The sequence below is a fragment of the Balaenoptera borealis genome (assembly GCF_965194805.1).
Source record: "Balaenoptera borealis genome assembly, chromosome: 20".
In the NCBI taxonomy this organism is placed as follows: Eukaryota; Metazoa; Chordata; class Mammalia; order Artiodactyla; family Balaenopteridae; genus Balaenoptera; species Balaenoptera borealis.
Genome location: NC_138879.1, coordinates 35,625,526 through 35,652,784, shown reverse-complemented (window position 1 = coordinate 35,652,784; position 27,259 = coordinate 35,625,526). Strand labels below are relative to the sequence as shown.

Sequence of the window (27,259 nt, the reverse complement as noted above, 5' to 3'; positions counted from 1 at the left end):
AAAAGAAGAAACAACAACAACAGAACATACACAGTGAATTAAAATGAAAATACAACATATCAATATTTGTGGGATACAACTAACAGTGCTAAGAGGGAAATTTATATCACTTGTAATACTTATGTTAGAAAAGAAGAAAGCTCTCAAATCACTAATCTAAGTTCCTACCTCAATAAACTAGCAGGAAGAGCAAAGTAAACTTAAAGCAAGCAGAATAAACTAAAGAAGAAAAGTCATATGATTATCTAAGTAAGTGAAGAAAAACCATTTGACAAAATTCCACATCTATTCATGATAAAAACTCTCAGTACGCTAGGAATAGAGCAGAACGTCCTCAACTTCATATAGAGCATGTACAAAAAAAATCACAACTAACATTATACTTAATGGTGAAACCTTGAATGCTTTTCTTTTACTATTGGGAAGACAAGAATGTCTGCTCTCATCACTCTTATTCAGTATAGTGCTGAAAGTTGTAGCCACTGTAATAAGGCAAGAAAAAGAAGTGAAAAACATACAAATTAGAAAAGAAGGAATATAACTGTCATTATTTGTAGATGACATGACTATCTATGTAGAAAATCCCAAGGAATCTACAGAACTCCTGGAACTAATTGCGTTCAACAAGGTCATAGGATACAGAATCAACACATAAAAATCAATTATATTTTTATACACTGATAATGAATAAGTGAAAACTGAAATAAGAGATGTAATACCACTTACAATTCCTCCAAAGGAAATGAAATACTCAGGTATAAATGTAATAAGCATGTATAGGATATGTATGATTAAAATTATAAAATGCTGATGAAATAAATCAAAGAAAATCTAAATACTTGGAGAGACATACTATGTTTATATAGTGGAAAACTCAACATTGTAAAGATGTCAATTGTCCCTAAATTGATCTATAGTTTTAATACAATTCTTATCAAAATCTCAGCAAGATTTCTTTGTAGACATAGATAAGCATGTTTTAAAATATTTATGGAAAGGTAAAGACCTTACAATAGCCAAAATAATTTTGAAAAAGAATAAAGTGAGGAGTCATTCTTCCTAATGTTGTCTTATTGTATAGGTACAGTTATTAAACACTGTGGTACTGCTGTAGGAATAGACACGTAGATTAGTGGAATATAATGGACAACCTAGAAATAGATTGACATAAATATGCCCAAATAGTTTTTTTTAAACTTTTTATTTTACATTGGAGTATAGCCGCTTAACAATGTTGTGATAGTTTCAGGTGCACAGCAAAGCGACTCAGCCATACATATACATGTATCCATTCTCCCCCAGACTTCCCTCCCATCCAGGCTGCCACATAATGCCCAAATAATTTTTGACAATGGAGCAAAAGCAATTCAAAAGGAGAAAGACAGCCTTTCAATAAGTGGTGCTGGAGCAATTAGACAACCATACCCCCCACCCCAAATGAACCCTGACCTAAACCTTATGCTTTATACAAAAATTAACCTCAAATGGATCATGGACTTAAATGTAAAAGATAAAACTATAAAATGTCTAGAAAAATAAAACCAGGAGAAAAATCTCTGGGACCTAAGACTAGGGAAAGAATTGAAACTTGACACCAAAACACAATCTATGAAAGGAAAAAACTGATAAATTTGGCCTCATCAAAATTAAAAACTCTTACTCTGCAGAAGACCCTATTAAGAAAATGAAAAGACAAAGTACAGACTGGGAGAAAATATTTACAGTCACATATCTGACAAAGGATTCATATCTAGAATATATAAAGAACTCTCAAAAGTCAACAAAAAGACAAAATCCATTTTGAAAATTGGCAAAATATATGAACAGATGTTTTATTGAAGAGGATATCCAGCTGGCAAAAAAGCACATGAAAAGAAGTTCAATATGATCAGCCATCAGATAAATGCAAAGTAAAACCACAATGCAATATCACTACATACCTATCAGAAAGGGTAAAAAAAAAAGAGTGATGACACCAAATAATGACCAGAATGCAGAGAAACTGCATCATTCATACATTGCTGGTGGGAATGTAAAAAACAGTACAGCCACTCTGAAAAATACTTTGGCAGTTCCTTTTAAAACTAAAAATGGACTTAGCGTATAACCCAGCAATTGCACTCTTGGGCATATATCCCAGAGAAATAAAAGCTTATTTTCATGCAGACACTTATCCACGAATGTTCATAGCAGCTTTATTCATAATAGCCCCAAATTGGAAGCTATGCAAATGTCATTCAATAGGTGAATGGTTAAACAAAACATGGAATACTACTCAACAACAAAAAGAAATGAACAATTGATGTATGTAACAAGTTGGATGAACCTCAAGGAAATTATGCTGAAAGTAAAAAGCCAGTCTCAAAAGAATACATACTGCATGATTTCATTTCTATAATACTCGTGAAATAACATAACTGTACAGATGGAGAACAGATTAGTGGTTGCCGGGGGTTAGGGATGTGGGAAGGGGGAGGGTGGATGTGGCTATAAAAACGTAGCACAAGGGAGTCTGTGGTGATGGTAGAGGTAAGTGTTGTTATTGTGGTGGTGGTTACATGAAACTACATATGTGATACACTTACATGGAGCTACACACACACACACACACGAATTGACTGCACTTATAACTGGTGAAATCTGAATAAACTTTATGGTTCGTATCTATGTTAACTTCTGGCTTTTGATATTGTACCATAGTTATGCAAACTGTTAGCACTGGGGGAGACTGGGTGCATGTGCTTTTTTTTTTTTTTTTTTTTGATACAACTTCCTGAGCATCTACAATTATTTTTAAATAAAATGTTTAAAAAATATGTGTATGGTTAATATCAACATATCAACTTTTCTAAGTCTCTTCTAGTTAGTCAATCAGTCAATCAACAATAGCAATTGGCTATGCCTGTGACGTGTGGCTTAGGTGTGGAAAATTTTAGAAGATAATCCAATCAAAACAATCAAAATAACTGTGATGTAACAGTCCCAGGAGTGATGGAGCCTGTGGTCCCAGTGATGGCCCCTGGGCGGGCATACTGAGTGACTGACATATGAATGACTCTCCAACACCCTGAATCCAGGGATTCATTTTGGGGCTGAGAAGCTGAAGAAACAAAAGGGAGGGTTTAAAAGAATGAGACAGTGGGAAAGAAGCAGCAGAGGAGAGGAAGGGGGAAATGGAGGTGTGGAAAGCCGAGGAAGTCACTGGACGCGTGGCCGCGGGCAGGGGGCAGAGCCAGGAGCGGAAGCGAGGCTGGCACATGAGGCAGTTCTCCTGAGCCTATTACCTGTATGAAGGCTCCTAGGATCTTCCGGGCTTCCTGGTAGAGCTTCTCTCCATCCCAATGAGGGTTGAGTCTCTTTAGTTCTCTGGCCAGCCGGTTGTGCTCTCGGAGAAGGAGGGTGTGGGAAATGGCCAGCAGGATCTGCTCCGAGGCTCGTGGATCTCCTGAAAGCCCAGAAGGCAGAAGGGTGGGTCCCCCCTGAGCAGCCCCAGAACCCAGTAACCTGCACAAAGAATAAATGTGGTGCCCCAGAGGGAAGCTCTCCTAAGCCCCTCCTTCCTGTTAGTTTAAGGTGGAAAGAGATTGGGGTTGCGATTCATAGATTTGAATCCCAGCTCTCCACACACACTTTTTAGTTCTGTGACTTTGGACAAGTTACTTAACATTTCTAAGCCTCAGTCTTCATATCTGTGAAAATGGGGATAATAAGGTCGAACCCACAAGACTGTGGTAAAGAAAGACTACATACAGGTGACATTAAAAAGTAAAATTTTGCTAACTAAATCCCAACTGCCTTCTAAGACGGGACCTACAAATAAACGAGGGGCTTTTTATTGTGCAGAGCAATTTGGATGGTTTTAGGAATGCAAGTTTGAGGGTAAGAGCTTGGGTAGGGTTGAATTCCTCTGTGTAATAAGGGAGAAGAATCTAGAGATGGGGGCTATCGGGAGGAGAGGGTCATATAGATGGTAAAAGACCAGCTGTTTCATAAGGGGACTTCTCCTTGTGTCCTCTAATCTTCAGGAAAGTCTATTAAATTCATGAATGCTTGGTCTTACTGGATATTTTAATGGAAAACAGGAAGGGCTTAGTTTTGTGTCTGGACTGATGTGAGATGTGTATGGACACAGAATCCAAGAGATCTGGGTCTTCTGCCATGTCTGGGTGGGCTGGGGGTTTGTCCTGGGAGACTGGATTTTTGGAAGCGAGAAGGCCTCCAGAAGCCAAAGGCAGAGAAGACCAGGAGGGCATGAGCCCCCCGAATGAGGAGAATTGGAGGGCTTTGGCTGCGTACAGGCTACGTGGAGTGGGGACTTTGTGCCAAGTTTATGGAAAGCCTTAAAAATATACATTCCTCTTAATCTAGAACGTCCTCCTCTAGGAAGTTATCTTAGTAAAATTATGAAAAATGAGCACAAGAATTCATCAACAAGGATGCTCAGGACCTTAACAAAAACGAACAAACAAAAAAATCACAGAAAAACTAGAAATGACACAAATGTCTCCAAGTAAGGTTGATAAAATAAATTATGATAAATATATGTCATGGAATACCAGGCAGCCATTAAAGATCATGATGTAGAAGAATATTTAAAGACGTGATACATTAAGAGAAGACATCAGGTTACAGAGAATTACTTCTAGTATGACCCCAATTGTGTAAAACAAGGTAGAACTAGATCTGTGATAGAAAAAAACTGGAAACATAGGCATTAAAATGCTAACAATGATTATCTGTGAGTGGTGGGATTTTGTGGATTTTCTTATTTTCTTTGTGCTTTACTGGACTTCCTTAATTTTTTTTTTTTTATACAGTGAACACATGTTCTTAGATTCTGTATTCATCTGTGCCCTTCTGCCAGTCCTGGACCACTGCCCATGGCAGTGGTGGCCTGGTGTGTGTTTTTCCAGAAGACAATGAGAAGAAGCAATGGTAAAGCCTCCCTGGAAGCCGCCCAGTGGCCTCGAGAAACTTTTCTGGCCTTCCTCTGCTCTCAGGCCCCAGGATAATCCCCTTGTCCTTTGGCCCCTCTGTTGCCAGCCTAGACTCACCTGTCAGGAAGCAGGGCACACAGGCAGTGGTGTTGATGAACTCACAGGGGCTCGGCTTCTTGTTGTCAAAGGGCGGGTAGGCCAGCCCGTGGTCCTGGGCCTCCTGGTTGATGGCCATGAGGCCCAGTGGGCTGCTGAGATCCCGGAGGCGGCCGGCCAGGCTGGGCTCAGGGCTGTACACTAAACTGGCATCCAGGAAGGAGGTCAGAGCATTGATCTGCTCTCGGGCCAATGACTGGTAAGGTGGAGTGGGGCAGACAAACCCAGCTCGGAAGAAAGGCATGCATTTCCCTTGAGTCTTCACCTTGGGGTCGTTGCACGGGAACTGCAGAGAGATCGGGGTGGGTGACTGGGCAGAGGTGGTACAGCTGGCAACCTCTCCCCAGGGTAGGTCTGGATGCAGCTGGCAAAGATGCTGATGGTGCCCTCCTGGGACCCTGGTACCAGACAATGGCTCCAGATGCCTCCTGCTGATGCTATAAATCCTGGGCCCCCAACGCCCTGAAGGTCACTACGTCCGCTGGGTAAAAGGGCTGAGGGGGAATCATTCAATCTTTCATAGCAAAAGCTCCAAATTTTTGGTTGAGAGGGAGTCCTGAGATCCCGGCACAAGGAAGCAGGACATGAGGCAGGAAAGGGTTTGTTAATAATTACTACTAACAACAGCTACCATTTATTTATTCTGGACCTACCATGTTTTTGGCATTATGCATACTTTAACTCACTTTGGTCCTCATAAAACCCTGTAAGGTAGATAATTCTGTCCCATTTTACACGTGAGAAAACGGAGGCTCAGAAAGGTTAAGCAATTTGCCCAAGAGCTTACAAACTGAAAGGGAAAGATGTGGGATTCAGATCTAGGCTGACCTTACTTCACAGCTTATGTTCTTTACACCACAACACATAGCCCCGATTTGTTTGAGTGAATAAATCATTCTCTAACTGTAAAATCATGAGTAAGAAGAAAAGTGCACCACTGCAAGTTCCTTTCCCTTCCTGCTGGAAATTCCCACAAATGCCTGCCACTCATCCTGACTCATCCATTCTGGGAGTAGACTTCCCGACTCTGAGATGACTTACGATAGCATTCCACAAACTTTGCTGTCTATAAAATGAGTCTCCTGAGGATTCCGATAAAATGTAGATTCTGCTTCCCAATGTCTGGGATGAGGTTTGAGATTTTACATTTCTAATAAGACCCCAGGTGACATCAGTGCTGCTGGGCCAGGGATGAAGACAACACGCCCCAGAGCTTCCCAATTTTGCCGTTAGTGATTACTTGTCCATTTCCCACACAGGTCCTTTGTCCTTGAGGGAAGGGACAGTGTCTTGTTCACCTTTGAATTCTAAGTGTTTAGCGTACTGTCTGGCACAGAGTTGATGATTAATGTCTATTTGCTAAATAAATGGGTGAGTGAATGAATAGATGTGTGAGGCTTGGGAAGCTGTCAAATCAACATTCAAGATCTCCAGGAGGTCCTGGCTGACAGGCTGGGAATGTCTGCCACATCAGGGAGGCAAGGGGTTTGCCAGGGACCCGCAGCTGCAGGGCCTACCATGATGGGGAAACAGTTGTCTCCCTGGATACAGTGTTCATCACACTGCACTTTGGAGTACTCGCTGCTCCCCAGTTCCGTGTCGGGGGCAAAATCCAGGTCGTGGTCCACAATTTGACCCCACTGCATGAAGAGCAGGGACCTGTTTTGGTCCAGAGCACCCTCTTCATTTAGGTAGCCTACAATCTTGTTGGATACCTCGCGGGCCTACAGGTGGAGAGAGAAGGAGAGGGAGGAAAAGGTGCTTTGAGGATTCAGATTCAACTGCAGTTTATAGAGTACCTATGATGTAACAGGTACACTTCATCCTCATGACAAGCTTGTGAGGTAGGTGCCATACCCCCATTTTGTAGATGAGGAGACTGAGGACTAGACAGGTGAGGTCAACTCGCCAAGGTCCTGCCGCTACCAAGGGCCAGGTCTGTATGACTTGCTGGCTTCAAGGCCAGTGCTCTTTCCACTCAAAGAGGGAAAACAAAGACAGGCTGTCCCTGAAGTAAGTGCCACGGAGGTGCCAGGTGTCTGGGAATAGAAGAGGGCCTCTGGGGAGGGCCCGCCAACTCAGATGAGGCCAACAGATAGGACGTCCCGGCAAGCACCAGCTGATGCACTCCAGGGGCTGGGGCAGGGAAAGCACGAGCAGGATGGGGCAGGGAAGCCATCTGCCTGGGAGACCCCAGGGTACTTGGCCTGAAGGCAGCTGGGACGTGACCATCTCGTGGCTGGGCTCCGGGACCCGGACTCTGCTGCTCTCTAGTGGCATTTTCCGGAACACCACCAGGGAGGAAGTCCAAATCTCCATCTCTCTCCGAATGCGGTTCTACCGCGCGTCTGTCCTCCCACCTATTTCTTCTTCCTTTCCTTGTGTGTTTGTGGGAGGGCATCCCTTCCCCTCCGACTCCCGTCTTTCACCCGCCTGCTCGGGGCTCGCCCCCACCCCGTGTCCGCCCTCACCAGCGGGAGAGGGAAGCCGTTCCGCGTCTTCCTCGGCGTCCAGCCGAAGGGCAGGGAGAGCCCGTCCTCGTACTCCGCCGGCAGCCAGCGCGCCAGCGCCCTGTTGGACGCGCCCAGCGCGGGGTTCCTCCTGAAACAGCAAGACCGGCTCTCAGCCTAGGCGGCGGGTTCGCTCCGGGGTCCGCTTCTCCGCAAACCCCACGGGGATCCCCTGGGGAAGGACCCGGAGCCTCTGCCCAAGGGAAAGGGGGCGCGGAGGAGGGGCCTCGGCAATGTGGGGTGTCGGAACTACTGCCACCTCCGAAGGCGCGGGGCTCCTCTGCCCTGGGGAAAGGTGCTTCTTCCAGTGGGATGCAGTGGCGAAGTTAGCGGGGTTCCAACAGAACAGATTCCAGTGGGAGGCTAGTCCAGGAGGGTGAGGCGGTGGGAGTTATGCCTGTAATGCCCACGTGGCAAAGCCCCTGGCCGGGCTGAGCAGGGCAGGTGGGCTGGGCAGATGGGTCGGCTGTGGTGATTGGGAGAACCTGCCTCCTAAACCCACCCACTGGCCACTCACCTGTTATTACAGTCTCCCGTGATGGTGCGGTAAGGGCTGTTCTCATCACATTTCACCAAAGGAACTGGGACGCCACAGCCCACCTCCTGAGAGAGTGCAGTCAAGTCCAGGCTAGGGTCTGAAAGAGAAGGGACGCCAAAAGGGCTGAGTTCTTTCTCCATTCTGAGGCCCTGAGGGGAGGTTCATTTTCTGAACTTGATTTTTGGGGGAGTACATTTTACGTTCTAAGTAAGCATTTCTCAGGGGGTTTCTCATTGAATCCTGACAACTCATTAAGGTAAGAATTTAAATTCTCATTTTACGAGAGAAGAAACTGAGACCATAGTGCCCACGAGACTTGCCCAAGGCCACACAGATAGTAACGGTCTCCAGAATTGTTAGTAGTTCTTTGTCTATCAGACCCTTTGAATCAACAGATCTTTCTTTTAGAACAATACCCCTGAGAGGTTAGGTACATGTTAGTATGAGTTAGTTTGAGAAGATTGCTTTTCTTCTAAAGCCCAACTGACGTCTAAAGTCCCAAGCACGCAGGAATCTAGATAGGAAAGACGTTGGGAAGGGACAGGCCATTTTTACGTGAGGGGCGCTGTGATCTCGGCGGGAGTAACAGAGTGGGGAGCTTTAGGCATCAGAGACCTCCACGTGGGCACAGAATGGAAAGAGCCGCCAACGTCCTAATGCAGCCTGAAGGGAATCCGGCTCTGGGGGCCTTCTTTGGGGGCTCATCTGCGGAAGTTGGCAGGGTCCGAGGTTCAAGCCCCAGCACCTTTTGAGTCTCAGAGTCCAAAGTGCTCCCTACTTCTCCCTACCTTGTCCTGGTTTCGTCCTTTTGGAACTTTGGAATTTGCCCAAGTCCTAGGCCAGGTATCTTCCCCCACTTGATGTTTCCCCAGGGAGAACCTGCAGCCTCTTCCTCCCTTCAGGACCAATCCCCTTCCTCCGTGACCCACCGTGAACAGTGACATTTGGTAGGGGGTGGGGTGGAGGGGTGGAGGAGGTCACGATCAATCCATCGGCTCATTGTTTCAACTCCACGGTACCCAGGACAGGAGAGACACTCATCACCTGTGACATAATCCCAGTAAAGCCCCCCGACACAGGTGGCTGAAATGTCCCCTCCACAGGCGGAAGTGGTGACACTGTGGTTTGGGACAGGGAGCCCGTGTGTACTAACTTTAGTCCTTCCTCTGGACAGAGGCCTTACAGATGGTGTTATAACAAAAGGCACAAATGTCCCCTCATTTGGAGTTGGCAATGTGATCTTGCTGGGCCCAAGTTCCTTTCTCTGCAAAAAGAGCATTGGCCTGGCTGCCCTCCCAGCCCCTCCTTGCTCTGCGGTCCACGACTCTGACGGAGAGAGAGGCGATGGCTCCCAGTCGGAACTGCGGCTTTTGGTGGCTTGTGTTCTCTCCTGCGGGGAGATGACCGCTTCCTGCCATCAGAGGGCTGGTGGGTTTTCTGTACCTGTGACATTGGTCAGGGTCGCTTTGTGCCTCAGTCTCTTTAAGGACTCCTCCCACACCTGCCCGTTGCGGATGGCCATGCGGGTCCAGCCCTTGGCGTGCTTGAGGTATTCGGAGAGCTGTCGGGTGGTGGGCGCCTCAGAGCTCATGGCCGTCTTCAGCCTACAATGGAGAGCAACGGGGGAGTCATGACCGGGCCCTCGGCTCCGACCGTGTAGCAGGGGTGTGAGGTGCCGTGTGTGTACAGAGGAGCCGCGGGGGTGTGGGCAGCACGCAGGAGACCCCCACCTCTGTGCTCTCAGGATCTTTTCTTAGCTCTCCTCTGATGCCTCTGGAAAATCTCCTCTGGGAAATGAGGAAGCTACAGTGTGTCTTTAAGCTTCATTAAGTCTGGTTCTGAAGGAAGGCAGACAGATGGACGTGAGCACTTCCTGAATTAGAGTCAGAGGGTTGCAGCTGTGCTGGCTGCTTCTGAATCAGTTGGGGAACCCTAAAAACCCCTAAGTCCCAGGATGTACCGATTCAGACCGAGGAACCCCTGACCATGGAGCTGGCCTCGTGCACCGAGAATTCTGGAAATAACATGCCTATGGGCCCCAGTTCTGCCCATGAAAGCATCCTTCATCCCATCTGGCCCTAGAATTAGTGTGGAGTTCGTTTAGTTGTGGCTGTAGCATCTAGCCTCTTGTTGACCATTTCTTGGGCCAGATGTTCGGGCTTTTTCTTAATTACCTGTCTATAAAAAGAAAAGCCAAAAACCTTTCTACTACTAAGAAGTTGGTGACCAAGGGCAAGGTGGTGTCAGAAAAGTCCCTGCATGAGAACCCTCTCCCCCTTCCTGTGCCTCAGTTTCTTGTGTGTGAGATGAGGGGTCCTATGAGATGATCTTTACGGCTCTAAGACTGAAATTTTGGAAGTGGCTCAGATTCTCACAAAGGCAGCCCTGCTTTGGGGATATGCGTCACAGGATGTAACTCCTGGCCTGTCCCTGTGGATCAGGTTATCGATTCTGCTTCAAGCATGAGGGGGCCTGGTGCTCAGCCTGAGGGGCGACATGGGCGAGCGGGCGAGCATGGATGATGACTGAGCTGTAATCACCAGGCCTGACCCCTTCCAACCTCCCCCCAACCTCGGTAAGAAAGGACCCAAGAAGATAAGCCAGACTGCTTTTTGTTGCTGTTACAAGAGACATCATGGCCCAGTGGCCCAGACTGCTGCGTGGCATGTCCAATACGGTAACCGCTAGCCACATGTGGCTGTTTAAATGGAAATTCATTAAAATTAAATACAATTAAAAATTCAGTTCCTCAGTGTCACCAGCCACATTTCAAGGGCTCCGTAGCCACATGTAGTCAGTGGCTCCTGTATTGGACAGCACTGACCTAGAGTTTGAACCCTGGTTCCCCCAGGATTGGTTTACAGACATGACTTCTGAGGGAGCTAGGACTCACTGTGTTACTTACATCAGGGCCTTTGGAACACGCTGGCTGGGTTTGACTCCTGCTGCCCCTTAGTAGCTGTGTGCCTTTGAGCAAGTTACTCAACATCTCTGTACCCAATTTCCTTATCCATAAAATGAGGATAATGATGGTAATCACGTTATTTGATCATTCTGACTTCAAAAACAGCTGTTTCACATAGTTGGATCGAGCATGTTCTAGCATTTGGGGGAGGAAGGCGTGTGAAGCGCTGAGAACTGTCTCTGGCACAGAGTAAACACACGTGTTAGCACCAGCGCCATCACCATCATCATGGGTCCCAAAGGGCCCCCCACCCAACAGAGAAGGTGTGTTGCTGGGCCTCCCAGGGCTCCACCCAGAGGTCCCATGCAAGGCCCTACCTGTTCCTGCCTTTCTCTCCCGGCTGGCATTCTGCGCGGTCTCCTGCCTGACCTTGACGCACCAGGGACTTACCTCCTGCTCTGCCTCAAGGCCGGGCTCTACGGGAGCAGGCAGGGCCCTGGAGGAACTCTTATTCCATCTCCAGGCCCACCCCCTTGTCCTAGCCCCCATCCTCTCCCATCTGGATGGCCACAGCAGACTCCTAACGGGACTCATGCCACCTCTCCTGTCCTTCTCCCATCCGTTCTCCATCCGGCTGCAGGAAGGCGCTTTTTTGAATGAAAAGCAGACCAGGCCACTCTGACTGAAGCACTTTCTTGGCTCTCCCTGTGACGTGCATGAATCCACGGGCTTACTGTGTACGTGCTTGTGACGTTGTGGGATCTTTGCCTCTATGTAGTTCCTGAACATTTTCATCCCCTCAAAGGAGACCCCACACCCATGAACAGCCAGCCCAGTCCCTCCCCTTCTCCCCCAGCCCCTGTCAGCCACTGCTGTGCCTCTGACTATCTGGCCCTCAGGCTCCACCTGTGTGTCCTCTTCTCCTACTGCCGCCACCAGCGTGGGCCTTCTTTCTGTTTCCTGGGCACCCTAAGCTCTTTCCTGCCTCAGGACCTTTGCCTTTGCTGCTCCCAGACCCTGGAATGCCATCCCCCTGGCTCTCTACATGGCTGGCTCCTTCTCATCTTCCATCAGGCTTCCCTGCTCCCCGCACCTAGAGTAGCAGCCACTGCCCCGTTTATTTCCTTCATTGTCCTTATCACAGATTGTGGGTCACTGGATTGTTCGTGTGCTTGTGAACAAGATGTTTAAATGTGATTCTTTATGTCTCCATGAGACCCCTAAATCCAAGAACTACTCGGTGGGGATGAGTTCCAAGGCAGGGCTGGGTTGTCCTGTGCAGCACGACTTGCAAAGGAGGTGATGGAAACCGAGTGTGTGGCTTTTATTCTACCCCGACCTTGGGCTATAAAAGGATTGACGTTAAGGAGGGAGAGAGAATGTTCATCTGGAGGTAGTTGCTGAAATACCAGGCATTTCCCTCCTGCCACCGTGGGGCTTCTTCTTCGCACTCAGTCTAGTGACAAGGGCCTTGAGAGGAGGGCCCTGCTGTGTGTCCTGGAGCTATGGCTGCTGGTTGACCCCTGCCCAAAGAGCCTAAAGAAAACAAGAAAAGAAGAGGTGGCTCGTGCTGTGCACCTAACAGCAGAGTAAGCCGGACAGGGCAGCCCTCGGCCCCAGATCGGCACATCCTCCAGCAGCAGGGCAAAGCTTTTAGTCTTCTGGAGCATCTTTAAAGGGGACCTGGCTCAAGATGGTGTGGGGAGGGGTGAGGGAGGGAGCCGCAAGCTCCAGGGCTGAGGGGTGGAGCTGTGAGCTACTAGTCAGAAACTTCTCTGGGTCAGAGAGTTGGCAACAGAATCTCTGAGAGCTGAAAAGCGCCCAAGGAGGGAAAGAGCTTCTGACCCAACCCCCAACCCCCAGGCACTAAGCTGTCCAGGCGACTTAGACTTTGCCATCCTGTATCTCTCCCACCTCCCCCAGCTTGACCCCTAAGAGTGACAATCCTGGGCTGGGGGATGAGGAGAAGCTCGGGAAAGTGGGACGGGCGGACCACGCGCCCTTCTCTCACTATGAGAGCCTAAAGCAGCTCCGAGTGGAGGAAAGCGAGAGGCTCTGGGCTTTGTCTTCTTCTGCTCCCATTTGAGTTCCTGAAAGGACTAGAAGTGATCAGAGCACATCTTGTCATCTAAAAGTAAGCAAAAAAGTTATGGGACCTCTTGAGAGTTTATGCAAGGGCCAGGGAGGAATGAAACCCCAAGTCCAGTAAAGGGGCAGCAAGAGGAACGAGCAAGGTTGTTTTCTGCTCAGTGAAGTGGTTACTCTTGTTTTTCTGCCTCTCTAGCTCCAGCATGGGCTTCTTGAGGGCAGGGACCCAGTCTGCATTGCTTATTTCAGAAAACCCAGGCCCTACACCTGGTCGGGAGGTGACTGACTCTGCCGGTGTCCTGCACGTTTCTCAAGTTGCTTTGGGCCCATTTATAGAACTTGGCGTGCCCCTCCCCTAGCCGCTGATGGCTCACTCCCGTAACTTTCTTGGGCAATTGCTTCTGAGTCAGGGTGGCTTCCTGGCTGGAGGTGCCTGGGAGTCACACAGTGTGCTACACCGCGCACCACCCCCCCCACACCCAGTGCCAAGCTTTCAGCACGTCTGGCTGATATCAAGGACCCCTTTGGCAGGTGAAAGCTCTGCTCCCTTGCTTGGGGTAGGACAGACTCTGAGGTGCAGCCTACACTCCAGATCTCCCTGTGGGGTCAGCTGGGGCTAGACCTTAAACCACATCCCTGCTTAACCCCTTCTTTTTACCTATCTGGCCTCACTCCTTCACTCCGCTACAGCTTTCCTGAGAGCGTTCCCCAGTAAGCCACCCGCATGTGAATCCAGGTCTCAGGTTCTGCCTCAAGGGGATCTGACCTAAGACATGTTGAATGAATGGAGAACTTCTAGGGACAGGCTTTCTGAGACTCTGCAATGCATGACCTAAGGAATCACTCAGCCACGTGGAAGAAAGTGCTTATAGGATCAGATGAGACATCCCCTTCAAGGTAACTTAGAGGCTGAGGATTTTAGGAGTTGTTGGCTTTTACTCATACTTGCCCCATACTCGCAGGTAGGCAGGGGCTGGGGGTGGAAGGGCAGGTTGTATCATTGCTTTGGCTCATTGGCTTGTCAGGACTGGCCTAGATGCACTCGTCAGCCTAGGAAGAGAAGCATGTGGTATGTGTGTCTCACCTACCTGGTCCGGGAATCCAGGAAGGCCTTGTTGACCTGGATCTTGACCTGACTCACAGCATCAGAGATGGTGAAGGTGCGGGTGGCCTGCTCTTGGAGGGGTAAGAAGCAAGGAGCAGGGTATCAGACACCACTCTTTGGAGAAGCCCTTTGCTCTGTCTCCCTCTTTCTCCACCATTATCCCCACCACTCAAACCTGAGCAGGCAGAAGATCAAGATTAGGAAACATTCGACAGGAGGAAAAGCCCAGAATGGGAAGAATACTCTCTGATCCTCAATAAGGTGTCAATATCACTCTTTAGGAGTCCAGTAGAATACATTCGTCCCTCAGTATCCACAGGGGATTGGTTCCAGGACCCCCCAGGATGCTCAAGTCCCTTAGGTAAAAGGGCATAGTATTTGTATATAACCTATGCGCATCTTCCTGTATACTTTGAATCACCTCTAGATTACTTATAACACTTAATGCAATGTAAATGTCATGTAAATAGTTGCCAGAGTGGGTTTTTTTGGGGGGGAGGGGGAGCTTTCTGGAATCTTTTAAAAAAATATTTTCAATCCACTGCTTGTTGAATCTGCTGATGCAGAACCTGTGGATACCGAGGCCTGACTGGACCCAGAGATGGGATTAAGAAGGTGTGTGACCACTCAGGTTGGCTCTTGGCTCTGGGCTGTGGGGATTTTTTTTTTGGTTCTTGGTGAGGTGGACCTGAAAACAAGTCCCTCAAAGGGCTTAGCTGATCACCAGGACCCTGAGGTAGGGAAGGGGATGGTGTAGAGTAGAGGTGGGGTTCCTTGTTTTACTCGAATTGGGGTCTGGAATGGTGAGGGGATCAGGATGCAGTCTTTGAACAAGGGGAGTGTAGTGGCTTGAATAGTGTCCCTCCAAAATCCTTGTCCAACTAGCACCTGAGAATGTGACCTTATTTGGAAATAGGGTCTTTGCAGATGTAGCTAATTAAGAAGAAGTCATACAGGTACGGGATTAGAGTGGGCTCTAAATCCAATGACTTGTGGTCTTATAACAAGAGGAGAGGACACACAGAGGACACCACAGAGAAGAAGGCCATGTGAAGATGGAGGCAGAGATTGGAGTGATGCACATATAAGCCAAGGGTTGCTGGGAGCTACCAGAGGCTGGAAGGGGCAAGGAATGATTCTCCCCTAGAGCCTTCAGAGGAGCATGACCAGCCAACACCTTGATTTTGGACTTCCAGCCTCCTGAACTGTAGGAGAATAAATTTCTGTTGTCTTAAGCCGCCCAGTTTGTGGTCCTCTGTTACAGCAGCCCCAGGAAACCAATACAAGGTGGTACTTACCATTTGTGTCAGATTCTGCAACCTGGAACAAGCTCAGGGAAGCCAAAAGGACTGGGAGATGGAAAAGGACCCTCATCGCTGAAATGAGACCAGGATCAGGCTGTGAGCTTTGTAGAGTCCCCATGGGTAGGACTGAATCACAGAAAGGGGGTGGTAAAGCAGAGAAAGCCCAGAGAACACGAGACACCCTAACATTAGAACAGAGGAGGGGAAACCACAGTAACTAACTAAGCATCTACCATATGTGCAGGCCCATGTTAGGTCCTGGGAGATGGAAAGAGGCAGTGGTGGAAGGGAAAGAACACAGGCTTTGTGGTCAGAAGGTCCTGAGTTGTAGTTATGCATTTGCTCTAACTAGCTCTGTGACATTGAGCAGGTTACTTGACATCTCTGGGCCCCCGGCCTTATTGAGTGAGAGGGTAGGACCAAGTGATCCAGGATGTCTGATTCTGACCTGACACCCTGTGACCCAAGTTCCTGTACCTGTCTTGTCACCGGTGACAAATGCTCTTACCAAACCCAAAACACAACTTTGAAGTTCCCCTTCCTTTTCCCCCTCAGGATGTATTGCTCCCTGAAAGCCATCCTCCTCTAGCCCAGCACCAGGGGAGTGTGCCTGAGAAGCAGACACTCAGTTCCTCCTTTGGGAACTGGCAAGGGACTCCACCCTCCCTCAAAGAGTCGACATGATGGGAAAACACGAATGAAAATTGTGGCAAAGCTCAGAGCTCTCCAGAGCTCGCAGCTGTGTCCCAGGTTGCCTGAAGAGATTCCTGCTTTTAGATCAACGCCTTTATCATGAGCTTTAACTCTGAACCTAAATCATCAGATTAAAATTGTGCAGCTTTGTTTGCTGACGAGGGGCTTTGGGGCTCAGAGTGTTCATTAGGATTGGTGGAATAGACCCAAAATGTCTTTTGAGGAGATTCTAGTTCCAGCCCAAGAGGCACCCATGCTGTACAGATGGAACGATCGTGCGTCTAGATCATGTTCTTCACAAGAGGGCACAGGTTCTCCCCATAGTGTGCATTCACTGGTTGGACCCCAGAAACATCCTCAGATTGGCTGCCCCCTCTGTATCTACTCAAAGCTCCCTAAGAGAAATCGTGGTTCTAGAGTTTTGTCCAAGAGACCACCCAGGAGGTCTTCCAGACACTCTCCAGATAATCTCCAGAAAAGGAGAACTGTGTATCTGGACAGGTAATTTCAGCTTCCCTTGCACTCCCCCAATCTTTTCCTCTGACCTTTGATGATCCCCCTAATAATTTTTATCTTGTTGAATGTACTTCTTGTAAGCTAACTGTAGAAAAAAAAAAAGCAAAGTGTGAATAAATACCTCTCTGGCCAAGATTCTCCCTGGCACTTTTTTTTTCCCCCAAGAGGAAAACAGCTTGACCCCTCAGTGGGCTCCTGTCCTTACACCTCTATGGCCCTGAGTAGTCCTCCTCTTTGTGCTTCGAGGAGACCACTGAGCCAGCAGAAATCTGCCCTTTTAGGCAAAGAAATATGATGGTTTTGGAGTAAAAAGCAACACTGGTATTATTTTAAGTTGTGGTAAAAACACACAGGATAAAATTTACTACCTTAACCATTTTAACCAGACAGTACAGTAGTGATAAGTACATTCACATTGATGTACAACAGATCTTTAGAACTATCTCATCTTGCAAAACTGAAACTCTCTACCCACTAAGCACCAACTCCCCCTTCCTCCCTCCTCCCAGCCCCTGACAACCACCATATCATTGATTTTTAAGAGAGCTGATGGGCACACAAGTATTCATTATATTATTCTTTCAATGACTAGTGTTTCATGATAAATCAAAAACAAAAAGTGAAAGGCTAGTCTATGAAAATAGGCATCATCTGAAATAGATTGAGGTAGAAAAATATCGTAGCCGAAGAAATAAAAGTTGAGAAATCTGAACAGGAAAAAGTCCTTAGATACTCATTTCTCCTCTCCTTTCCTTGGAACCTCCTTAATACTCCCCATCACTGGAAAGTGGTGGGAGGGAACCTCAAGGCCAAAGCTAAATTATTTTCCTTGTCTCGGCCATCTTTCCTGGTGGGTGTGAAGGAAGCACGTGGGACAGAAAGCAGAGAAAAGCAAACACGAGGTCATGCTGCTGGGAAAGGGGTGTTCAGAAAGATCCTGGAGGAATACTATGTGCAGCCAGAGCCAAGAGGCTTCTGGGATGTTTGGATATTTACCCGCATTCTTATCATCATGCTCAGTGCAGAAACCCTTTCCCAAGCCCTTTGGTTTGCATCAAAGCTTGGAGCCTTCCCTGAGACATGAAGCATTATCTGGAGACAGAACCACAGCCTCTGCCTCTCAAATGCCAGTCTGGTCCACAATCCCCTGCCTCTTACTCACACTCTCCTATGCAATGCTCTCTTGGCCCAGTGAACTCCTATTCATTCTTTAAAACCCAGGCCAAATGCCACCTTCTCGGTGAAGTGTACCAGATCTAGGCAAAATTAGGTCATTCTTTTTTCTCTCTTCCCACAGTACTTTACTCACATCTCGTATCACTGTTTTCATGTCTGTTTCCCCGTCAGATCATAAGCTCCTCAAGAGCTACGTCCTATTTTTGTTTTTTCCGCTGCCCAAGCCTAGTGTTGGTACATAATAGGTGCTGGGTACGTGCTGAATGAATGAAACGCCCACGGTAGAGAAGTTCAGCATCCAGATGGTGCAGAGGGAGAGGGTGGTGATGGTCCCTTAACAGACTTCTCCCACCTTAATGTGGCTAAATCACCGGGGGACCTTGTTAAATGCAGATTCTAACTCAGAAGGTTATAGAAGGGGCCGGAGAGCCTGCACTTCCAACAAGTTCCAGGTGACGCCTATGCTGCAGGTCTACAGACCACACTGAGTACCACGATCTCCCAGAGTCCGGCTCTCAGACTTGCTGAGAAGTCACCAAGGGGGCTGCAGGAAGGCCTGAGAAGGGAAGGCATCAGTAGGATTCGTTTCCATGAATGGTGAACGCTCTGTTGAGGGTAGTGGGATGAGCCAGAAAGAAAACCAATGAACTGACCATCACCCCCAAGAATGTTCTATTTGATCTTTTGAGCAGTTCCCGTATCAAGAGGAAAATAGAGAAGAGACAAGCTCTCTACAGCAGAAAAAATTCCCCTTAGCCACAGGGTTTGGGATATGCAATTTCATAAAAAAACAATATGATTCAATCACTCAATTTTCCCAAGATGAAACCCATTTAAATATTGATGCAATTCATAAATCTGATTGAGAACATAGTGCCCACAGGACATTGGAGACACCTGGGACTAGACATTCAGGGCTAACTAGATGTTCAGGTCTGCTGTAGATAGCATGAGACACTAAAAACAGGTTGAAGATCTGAGAGCCCTGGCTTAGGGAGCCCCTTAAACACTGCAAAATTTTCACTGGAATGAATTTTCATTAGCGTTCATATCATAATTGCATCAGTCTCAAGAACACCACACGGAGCATCATTCTGTTACTATTTTCCCCCAACTTTCTGTGTGACCTGGACACATGATACCTCTTAGACCTTAGTTCCTAAACAGGATGGATGAGAGGAATATGGTACCTTCCAGCCTTAAGAATTTATGATTCTATGGCTCAGTGTTCAGACTCAGAAAAGCCTCTTTGCCCCACAATGGATTCAATCACATTGTCCCTTATGGATTCAATCACATTCTCCCAAACAGGGATGACCTGCCAGGTTGGCAGCCAAATCTGGCACCAGAAAATGCCTGAAGAAGACAAGTCCAAATGCAGTACCAAGCTTTCTGAGAAGCCTTTAGGAAATTTCATCGTCAACTTTGCAGATTCCAGTTAATGAGTCTTACCTGCCAAGTGCCTTGGCCTCCTGTGGCAGCCAGGGGAGTTTCTCTCCTTGGAGGAGCTGGTCTTTTATACCATCTATCAAGAATTAATTTCAGGGAAAGGCCCAGAAAGAAAGATTATGAGGGGCTGACGTGGCTTGGAGGAGGATCTCAGGTTCAGCGGGAAATACCCTGTGACTCTGGGCAGATGCACGAGGAAACTGCCAAATGGCAGGGATTGGTTGATACACTATCACTGATCCTGGATGAAGCAAGTCCTCTTCTTCCTATTTTTCAGGTGAACTATGTGGTCCCGCTGTAGTCATGGAAGGCAGAACTCCAACCTTTGAGCAGGCTTGTCCCTTTTATGCTCTTAATGGGATCTGAATAGCTCTTAAAATTAGGAACAATTAAATGGCTTTCTTCCCCATTCGTTTATTCAGTGCCCTTTGATCCCTCCCTTACCTTTCACCCAATCATTGTGGAAGCCACTAGATTTATCTTTGGGATTTGCAGTAGTTTTCAAATGTTCCCTTTTGAGGGGGGTCAAAATTTCAAAATACTGCCCCTTTTTGGCCACCAGGGAAGTGAGAAGAGCCCTGGACTTGTTGTCAAGGGGTAGGTTAGATCCCTGCCTCTGTCACTGTGTGACTCAGGACAAGTCACTCCACCTTCTGTTTCCTCGTATACTCTAGTTGCAAAGCCAATGGTTGGCTTAGATGATTACTAGGATTCTATGACTTCATACCTTCTATAGGGTGAGCCATTAAAAAAAAAAAACACCACTATCCAGGAACTTATTGACTTAAAGCCCAAGTATAATGTTATATACCATCAAGTTCATTAGATCCATACAGGAAGGAAATAAGAAGGTTTAAAGAAAATGAAATTTCATGAGAGTGTATTTTACAGACAGGCAAATTAAAACATAAACCTCTTTATAAAATTATACTTTGGGTTGAAAATACTCTGGGGGACTGTCAGAACTTCATCATCCCAAAACCAGCCCCCTGAATTTACCTTCCAAAATGTAATATTCCTTTTCTCTGGCTGATGGAAGGTAGTTAGAATCTGCTTCTCTTGCGATGAATCCAGGCAAATGAGCTGGGCATCTCAAAAGAAGGCAGCTGTCCAGGAAAGGTAAGTGAAAGACATCAAGCTCTTCTTGTTTTCTTTGAAAGACATTTCCGCTTGTCAGCCAAGGTTTTCTTTGTCTGACCACTCCTTGAACTTTGGAGCATGCTTCTCAAGGCTCTCACCTCTGGGTTTTGTGCTTTACGAGTTAATGAAGCTGTGTCTTTAGGTGGATCTTGACCTAGTTGGTTCTGAATACTTGTATTTTCAGAGCTTTGCTGATGTGTGATGACATGTATTCATGGACTTATCTCAGTTTAGTTAAATCTGTTTAGCACAGTTAGATGTCGCCCCATGAGGGAACTGGCCCGAGAAATGGAGACTGGAAGACAGGTAGCCCAGGAGAAAGCTAAAAAGGACAACAGCTTCTCATATATCAGCACAGAGAGTCCAAGATATTTTAGTAATAGTGGCAGCAGGAAATACCCAATGAAGATGAAGTCTGCCACTGGCACATGGCATTGCACGTGCGCGTGCACACACACACACACACACACATACACTTTCCAAGAAATCATAGTTTATAAGCAAGGCTGACCTCAGACATGGTTGGCTTTCCTCCTTTACTCCTGGAAGTACAATTCTGCATGCTGATCAAGGGACATTCATGGTCAGTGAGTGACAAAGTGACCACTGTGTATGAGGTGACCGTATCTCTCGCACTGGGCCCTGGCCTTCCAGCCATCTCCACCGTTTCAGGTGAGCGCAGCCAGTCCCTTTCTCAGCTGTCTGTTTTCGCCCACCTTCCACTGGCTTGGCTGTCATTCACAGCTGGGCACGTTAATTTTTTTCTTTCCTGGTTAAAATGCATTTCCTCTTGTTGGTTCTCAGAACACCAAACAAACGGACTTCTTGTCCCCAGTATGGCTCCACATGTCAATGTTTACCCTCTTTGGGACACATCCGCTGTTCACCCCAGAGAAGGAAGGAACCCAGGTGTTCTGGCGTCAGCCATCCTGGCCTTGGGAGAGGTGTGGAGATAGCAAAGTTTCTCTGAATGGTGTCCCTGGCAGCACAGGGCCTTGGGAGGGATGGGAACATTGCCAGGCAGCCCCCTTCAGGAGGAAGAGGGGTTTGTGGAAGAGAAAAGTGTCTGGGATGGTTTGTGTGTCTTCCTCAGCAGGCAAGAAGAGGCCTTCTGTCTCCTGTAAGTATTTTTTAGTGGGAGGATTCATTGGATATTTGGTGGCTTCTGAGATTGGCATAACATCAGGGTTCTGACTGGTAAACCAAGTATCAGTGAGTTTTTCCAATTAGCCACAGAATGTTGGGAGCGGAAGGGCTGGGTCTTGTTCAGGGTTCCTCCAGGGACCACTCTGGTGGGGCGGGCAGAGGGAATAACCAAGAACCTCTCTGCTGGAGTGGGCAGAATGTTCTTCCTTCTCTCCATTAATCTAAAGTCCTTTTTGGTCAAGGCCATTCTCCTATTTTCCATCAGTGTTCCATCTCTCCTTCCTTTCTTTTATCTCCCTCTTAGATGTTCAGTGAGCACCCCGTATTATGTGTTCTTGTTTTTTCCTTTTCTTACCCCCAACCCTCCTTCTTCCCAATTAACTTACAAATGATGCATTTTGATAAAGTTGGCTTCAAATGAAAAAGATGTCATATCTGTTCCATGCCTTGGTAGAATTGTGTAGGGACAGAACTGGGAAAGGTGACAGACAGATCTTAGAGCTCAGCTGAGACCATTTGACCTAAAATAGATCCAGAGATGGGTGGGGTAGAGATGGGAAGAGAAACCAACTCTCATATAAGTCACAAACTCAGGATTTTAAACAAAAGCCAATCTTGAATTATTATTGTTATTACATGAGAAGTCAGGTGAGGTATGTTTTGTGGTAAATCCACAGAGAAAATATCATTCCAATAAAATACCTCCTGTCACTCAGCAAGCATGTGCACACCACAGACAGACAGACACACACAGAGATAAAACACTAAGCAACAAGTGGAAATGCAAGGAACTCTGGATTAAGATTCAGGAAGCCAGATGGCTTACCTTGCCATCTACTGGTTGTGTGACCTTGGGGAAGTCATTCTTCATTTGCAGGCCTCAATTTATCTGTAAAGAGAAGTGGGTCCACTAAATAATCGTGGTGGTTCCCCGAGGCTCTGGTGTTTAGGATTCTCCTGTGAATCATCAGATCTAGGAGCTCCTAGTACCTGTCTGCTTCTGCCCCACCTGTTCAATCTTGTACGAGTCACATATCCTCAGGTTCTCTTTATACAAAAAGGGCATCAGAATCCTATGTTATTCTCTGTTAGGACCAGCTGGAATGGAGTTTCCTTTAGTTCTGAGGGACAACCAGAATAAAAGAACGAGAGGAATCTTGTTGAGAAACAGGAAGAAAAATTCTTCTGGGAATGTGATCATTCCCTCAGTCACTCAAGTTTGGCAACCAGGGAGTCATCCCAAGTACTTTTGCTCTTCTTTTTTCCCTTCTTTTCTCTTCCTCTGCCTTCCTCCCATCTCCTATCTTAGTCACTGATTCCCACCCATTTGCTCTTCATCAGTCACTTGCATTGGTCACTTCCTTGCCTTCCCCACATTCTGGTTCTGCTCTGACTCACCTCAGTTTTGCTCCAAGATCACATCCTTCTCATTGGTCTCCCTGCCACCAATCCGCTCCACCCCTTCCTCCTCTATACTAAGGTTTTCACTCCTGAGCTCCCTACTACCCAGAGGACAAAGTCTCAAGTTTTAGCCAAAGTTCTAGCCTGCTTACCCTCCCATCTCTCCCAGCCCCTCAGACATCACTCCTCTACCCAATCTCTTTATTCCAGCCAAACTAACCTACTCTTTCTTCCCTAACATGCCAGGCACTGTCCTGCTTCTGTGCCTTTCCCACTGCTGTCCTCCATGTCTGGCTGGCTCTCTCCCTTCTTGTCTGACCAGTATCTCAAGCCCTATCTTGTCCATGGAGATTTCCCTTTCTGCCAACCTCCAGGGAGCATCAGATATTGCTTCTCTTTTTCTCTCCTTTTCTTTTCCTATCTATTATCTCTTTATGCATCTTTCCTGATGCCCAAATTAGATCATAAATTCCTTAAGAGCTCCAGATTGTATTGGGCAATCAATGATATTTGTTTGGTTGATAAAGATGATGATATCGGTGTAAAAATGACCTTGCCTTAACTCAGTCATTCAAGTCCAAGGTCTTGGCTGTTGGTCCTAAAGCTGTTTCTGTAAATCACTTCTGGCTTAACTAAAACACAGTGGCTATTCAAAGTGTAACTAGAGGGTATAATTTCTGAATTTTTCTCTTCTCTTTCGTTTTCCCCAACTTAGAGCCCCACTGCCCATCTTAAGCTGCACAAAAGCAGAGAGAGCCAGGAGATTGTGAGGAACATCTGGATCTTGGTCCTTTTACAGTTGGATGAAGACAGCAGCTAGACCCCCTTTTCCAACCTGAAGGTGGAACTTCAATGCCTATTTTACAGATGGCGGAAGAATCTCTCAGAAGCAGCAGAACCCACATGCCCTAGTCTTGTGAAGTTCCATCTTTAGGTCTCTTTGCCAGATGGAGGCTGGAATTCTGCATGGACATTCCGGAGAAGGCACCCCCTTCCCCTGCGGACTAGCCCTGGAACTAGTGAATTGTGCCCACTAGGTGCCAGGGTGTGCAGGCTCTGGGACTTACCGTAAATGGCTGAGATCTCGCTACTTCTTCCTAGGGCTCCACCCAGATAATTTGGGGCTGTGCAAAGATAATTATCTCTGGAAGATTGTGGTGGAGGCTGGAATGGGGTGAGGTGCTGGAGCGGACTTGCTGTAAGAGAATCCCTTCTGCTCTCCTGGGAACCTGGGAAGGGCTAAGTGATTATTTGCCTCTCACTCTTCTCATAGCGCGAAGAAGGGGGCAGAGGCCAGGGGAGGAGAGTGAATGAGCCCTTATTGTCCTGCTTTCTTGTTCTTCTCTTAAGAAATGCGGGGTTTTCAAGATGCTGTAGAATGTCCTTCTACTCTGTGAACGACAGGGCATGGGCAATGCTCTTTATTTATTTATTAAAAAATTTGTTATTTTATATTGGAGTAGAGTTGGTTAACACTGTTGTGCTAGTTTCAGGTGTACAGCAAAGTGATTCAGTTATACACGTACATGTATCCATTGTTTTTCAAATGCTTTTCCCATTTAGGTTATTACAGAGTATTCAGCAGAGGTCCCTGTGGTATACAGTGGGTCCTTGTTGGTTATCTATTTTAAATATAGCAGTGTGTATGTGGCAATCCCAAACTCCCAGTCTATCCACCATACCATTACCCCCAGTAACCATAAGTTCTCTAAGTCTGTGATCTGTTTTTGCTTTGTAAATAAGTTCATTTGTATCATTTTTTAAAGATTCTGCATATAAGTGATATCACATGATATTTGTCTGTCTGACTTACTTCACTTAGTATGATAACCTCCAGGTCCATCCATGTTGCCGCAAATGGCATTATTTCATTCTTTTTAATGACTGAGTAATATTCCTTTGTATATGTGTACCACATCTTCTTTATCCATTCATCTGTCGATAAACATTTAGGTTGCTTCCATGTCTTGGCTATTGTAAATAGCACTGCAGTGAACATTGGGATGCACGTATCCTTTCAAACCATGTTTTTCTCCAGATATGTGCCCAGGAGTGGGATTGCAGGATCATATGTTAGCTCTATTTTTAGTTTCTTAAGGAACCTCCATACTGTTCTCCATAGTGGCTGCACCAATTTACATTCCCACCAACAGTGTAGGAGGGTTCCTGCCAATGCTTTTTAAACACGGCTTCTGATATACCTTCAACAAAAGAGGAGTGTGACCAGGTACTCCTGGAGGAAACTGAGATTGTACAATTTCTTTGATATCTCACATTTTTAAAAATAAAATTTTTATTTTAGAACAGCTTTATTTTTTAAAATTTTTATTTCTTTATTTCACCACGTTGGGTCTTCGTTGCTGCGCACGGGCTTTCTCTAGTTGCAGTGAGCGGGGGATAGTCTTCGTTGCGGTGCGCAGGCTTCTCACTGCGGTGGCTTCTCTTGTTTTGGAGCGCGGGCTCTAGGCGCATGGGCTCCAGTAGTTGCAGCGCGCGGGCTCTAGTCGCATGGGCTCCAGTAGTTGCAGCACGCGGGCTCTAGGCGCATGGGCTCCAGTAGTTGCAGCATGCGGGCTCTAGAGCGCAGGCTCAGCAGTTGTGGCGCATGGGCTTAGTTGCTCCGCAGCATGTGGGATCTTTCCAGACCAGGGATCAAACCCATGTCCCCTGCATTGGCAGGCGGATTCTTAAACACTGAGCCACCAGGGAAGTCCCTTTAGAACAATTTTAGATTTACAATATTATTACTAAGATAGTACAGAGAATTCTCATATACCCACCCCCGGTTTTTCCTATTGTTACCATCTTACATCACTGTGGTACGTTTGTCACAATTAATGAACCAATATTGTTACGTTATTATCAACTAAAAGTTCGAGATCTCACATTTTAACTTAACAAGTCACACTTTTGTGTGCTACTCCAGAACTCATCTGTGTGTGTTTTACTAAATAAAAAATTTAAATTTACTTAACATCAGGCTAAAGTGGACACTGCAAGGAATATGAGCCATGTTTAGCCAGTGCTCTGTGTTCTCTGGGTTACTCCTGCTCCCCCAGGCAGGTGTCCAGCCAGCTTGGGCAGCATGAGTTGCGGAGAGTGAGCTTGGAATGGGGTCAGATCATCTCCCTGGGTCCTGATAACCCTGCTCAGTCGCTGTGTGACCCCAGGCAGTCACTCAGTCTCTGAGTCTCGGCTTCCTTTTCTGGCCAATGGGAACAATATCCCCAGCCTGTATCACAGGGCTCTGTCAGGGCCACTTGAGGTCCTGTATGCAGACATGGAAAGCATGAATCACAGGTAAGAGATGAGTATGGAGATGAGTTCTTAGTCATGGGAGGTGAGCAGCTACTTCAGCATGAACTTGTTCTTGAGACATCACACTGTCTGCTCTCAGCCTCGTCTGAGTCTCTAGTTACTGAGGAGGCCAGAAACTAAAACTAAGGCCCATGTTCTCCTTGCTGGGTTGCATTTCACAGGGTGGGAGAGGAGGGGGCAGTAATGGAAAGTTTCCTTTTTGGCTTCTGCTGCTGGACTCAGCTCAAATTGGCTTAACTAATAGGGAAATTTTCAAGTTGGATACTGAAATATCCAAATATACAGTATAGGTGGTCATTATACTATTTCTCCATATTTTTATTGTCATTTTTGTAATGTTTTTTAAAAATTGTGGTAAAATACACAACATAAAATTTAACACCTTAACCATTTTTAAGTGTACAGTTCAGTATTAAGTATATTCACATTGTTGTGCAATCTCTGTTCCATATTTTTGATCATCTGAAATATTAAAAACAAAAAGAACACTCTAACAAGAAGTCCAGAGATAAGGGTTGATTTAATTCGGTGGTTCTGCATTTCTTTACCCTGCAGTTCTCCCTGCCAAGCCTCCTCCAAGCTGCTTTGGAGGCAAGATGGCACACAACCACCTTCGTAGGAAGGCAGAGAATCTCACAGAAGAGAAAGAACAGTTTTCCCAGAAATCCTGGCGAATCTTTTCTCACATTTCACAGGCGTGAATTGGATAACATGCTAGTTCCTTAACTGGCAAAGAAATTTTAAGCCTCATCAGATTATTGCCTTAGAAAGGTCACTTTGGTATCAGTATGGACAACAGTTAGAGGGGACAAGACTGGAGACAGAGAGATCAGGTGGGGACCTGTTGCAATCATTTAGGTAAGAAATAACAGTAACC

General features: G+C 46.7%; 1 protein-coding gene across 1 annotated transcript in view; it reads right to left on the bottom strand.

The window, feature by feature from the left end:
• The window catches only part of LPO (lactoperoxidase), a 30,991-nt gene extending 5,442 nt beyond the window's left edge, over positions 1 to 25,549 (bottom strand). Inside the window, exons 1-8 of the mRNA XM_082372118.1 lie at positions 15,538 to 25,549; positions 14,223 to 14,310; positions 9,585 to 9,745; positions 8,121 to 8,238; positions 7,565 to 7,694; positions 6,611 to 6,817; positions 5,055 to 5,379; positions 3,285 to 3,445 (exon numbers count right to left, since the gene is read on the bottom strand). Of these exons, the coding sequence (XP_082228244.1) occupies positions 3,285 to 3,445; positions 5,055 to 5,379; positions 6,611 to 6,817; positions 7,565 to 7,694; positions 8,121 to 8,238; positions 9,585 to 9,745; positions 14,223 to 14,310; positions 15,538 to 15,661 (1,314 nt within the window). The 5' untranslated portion in view covers positions 15,662 to 25,549. The remainder of the gene's footprint in view (positions 1 to 3,284; positions 3,446 to 5,054; positions 5,380 to 6,610; positions 6,818 to 7,564; positions 7,695 to 8,120; positions 8,239 to 9,584; positions 9,746 to 14,222; positions 14,311 to 15,537) is intronic.
• Between the last annotated feature and the right edge of the window lie 1,710 nt (positions 25,550 to 27,259).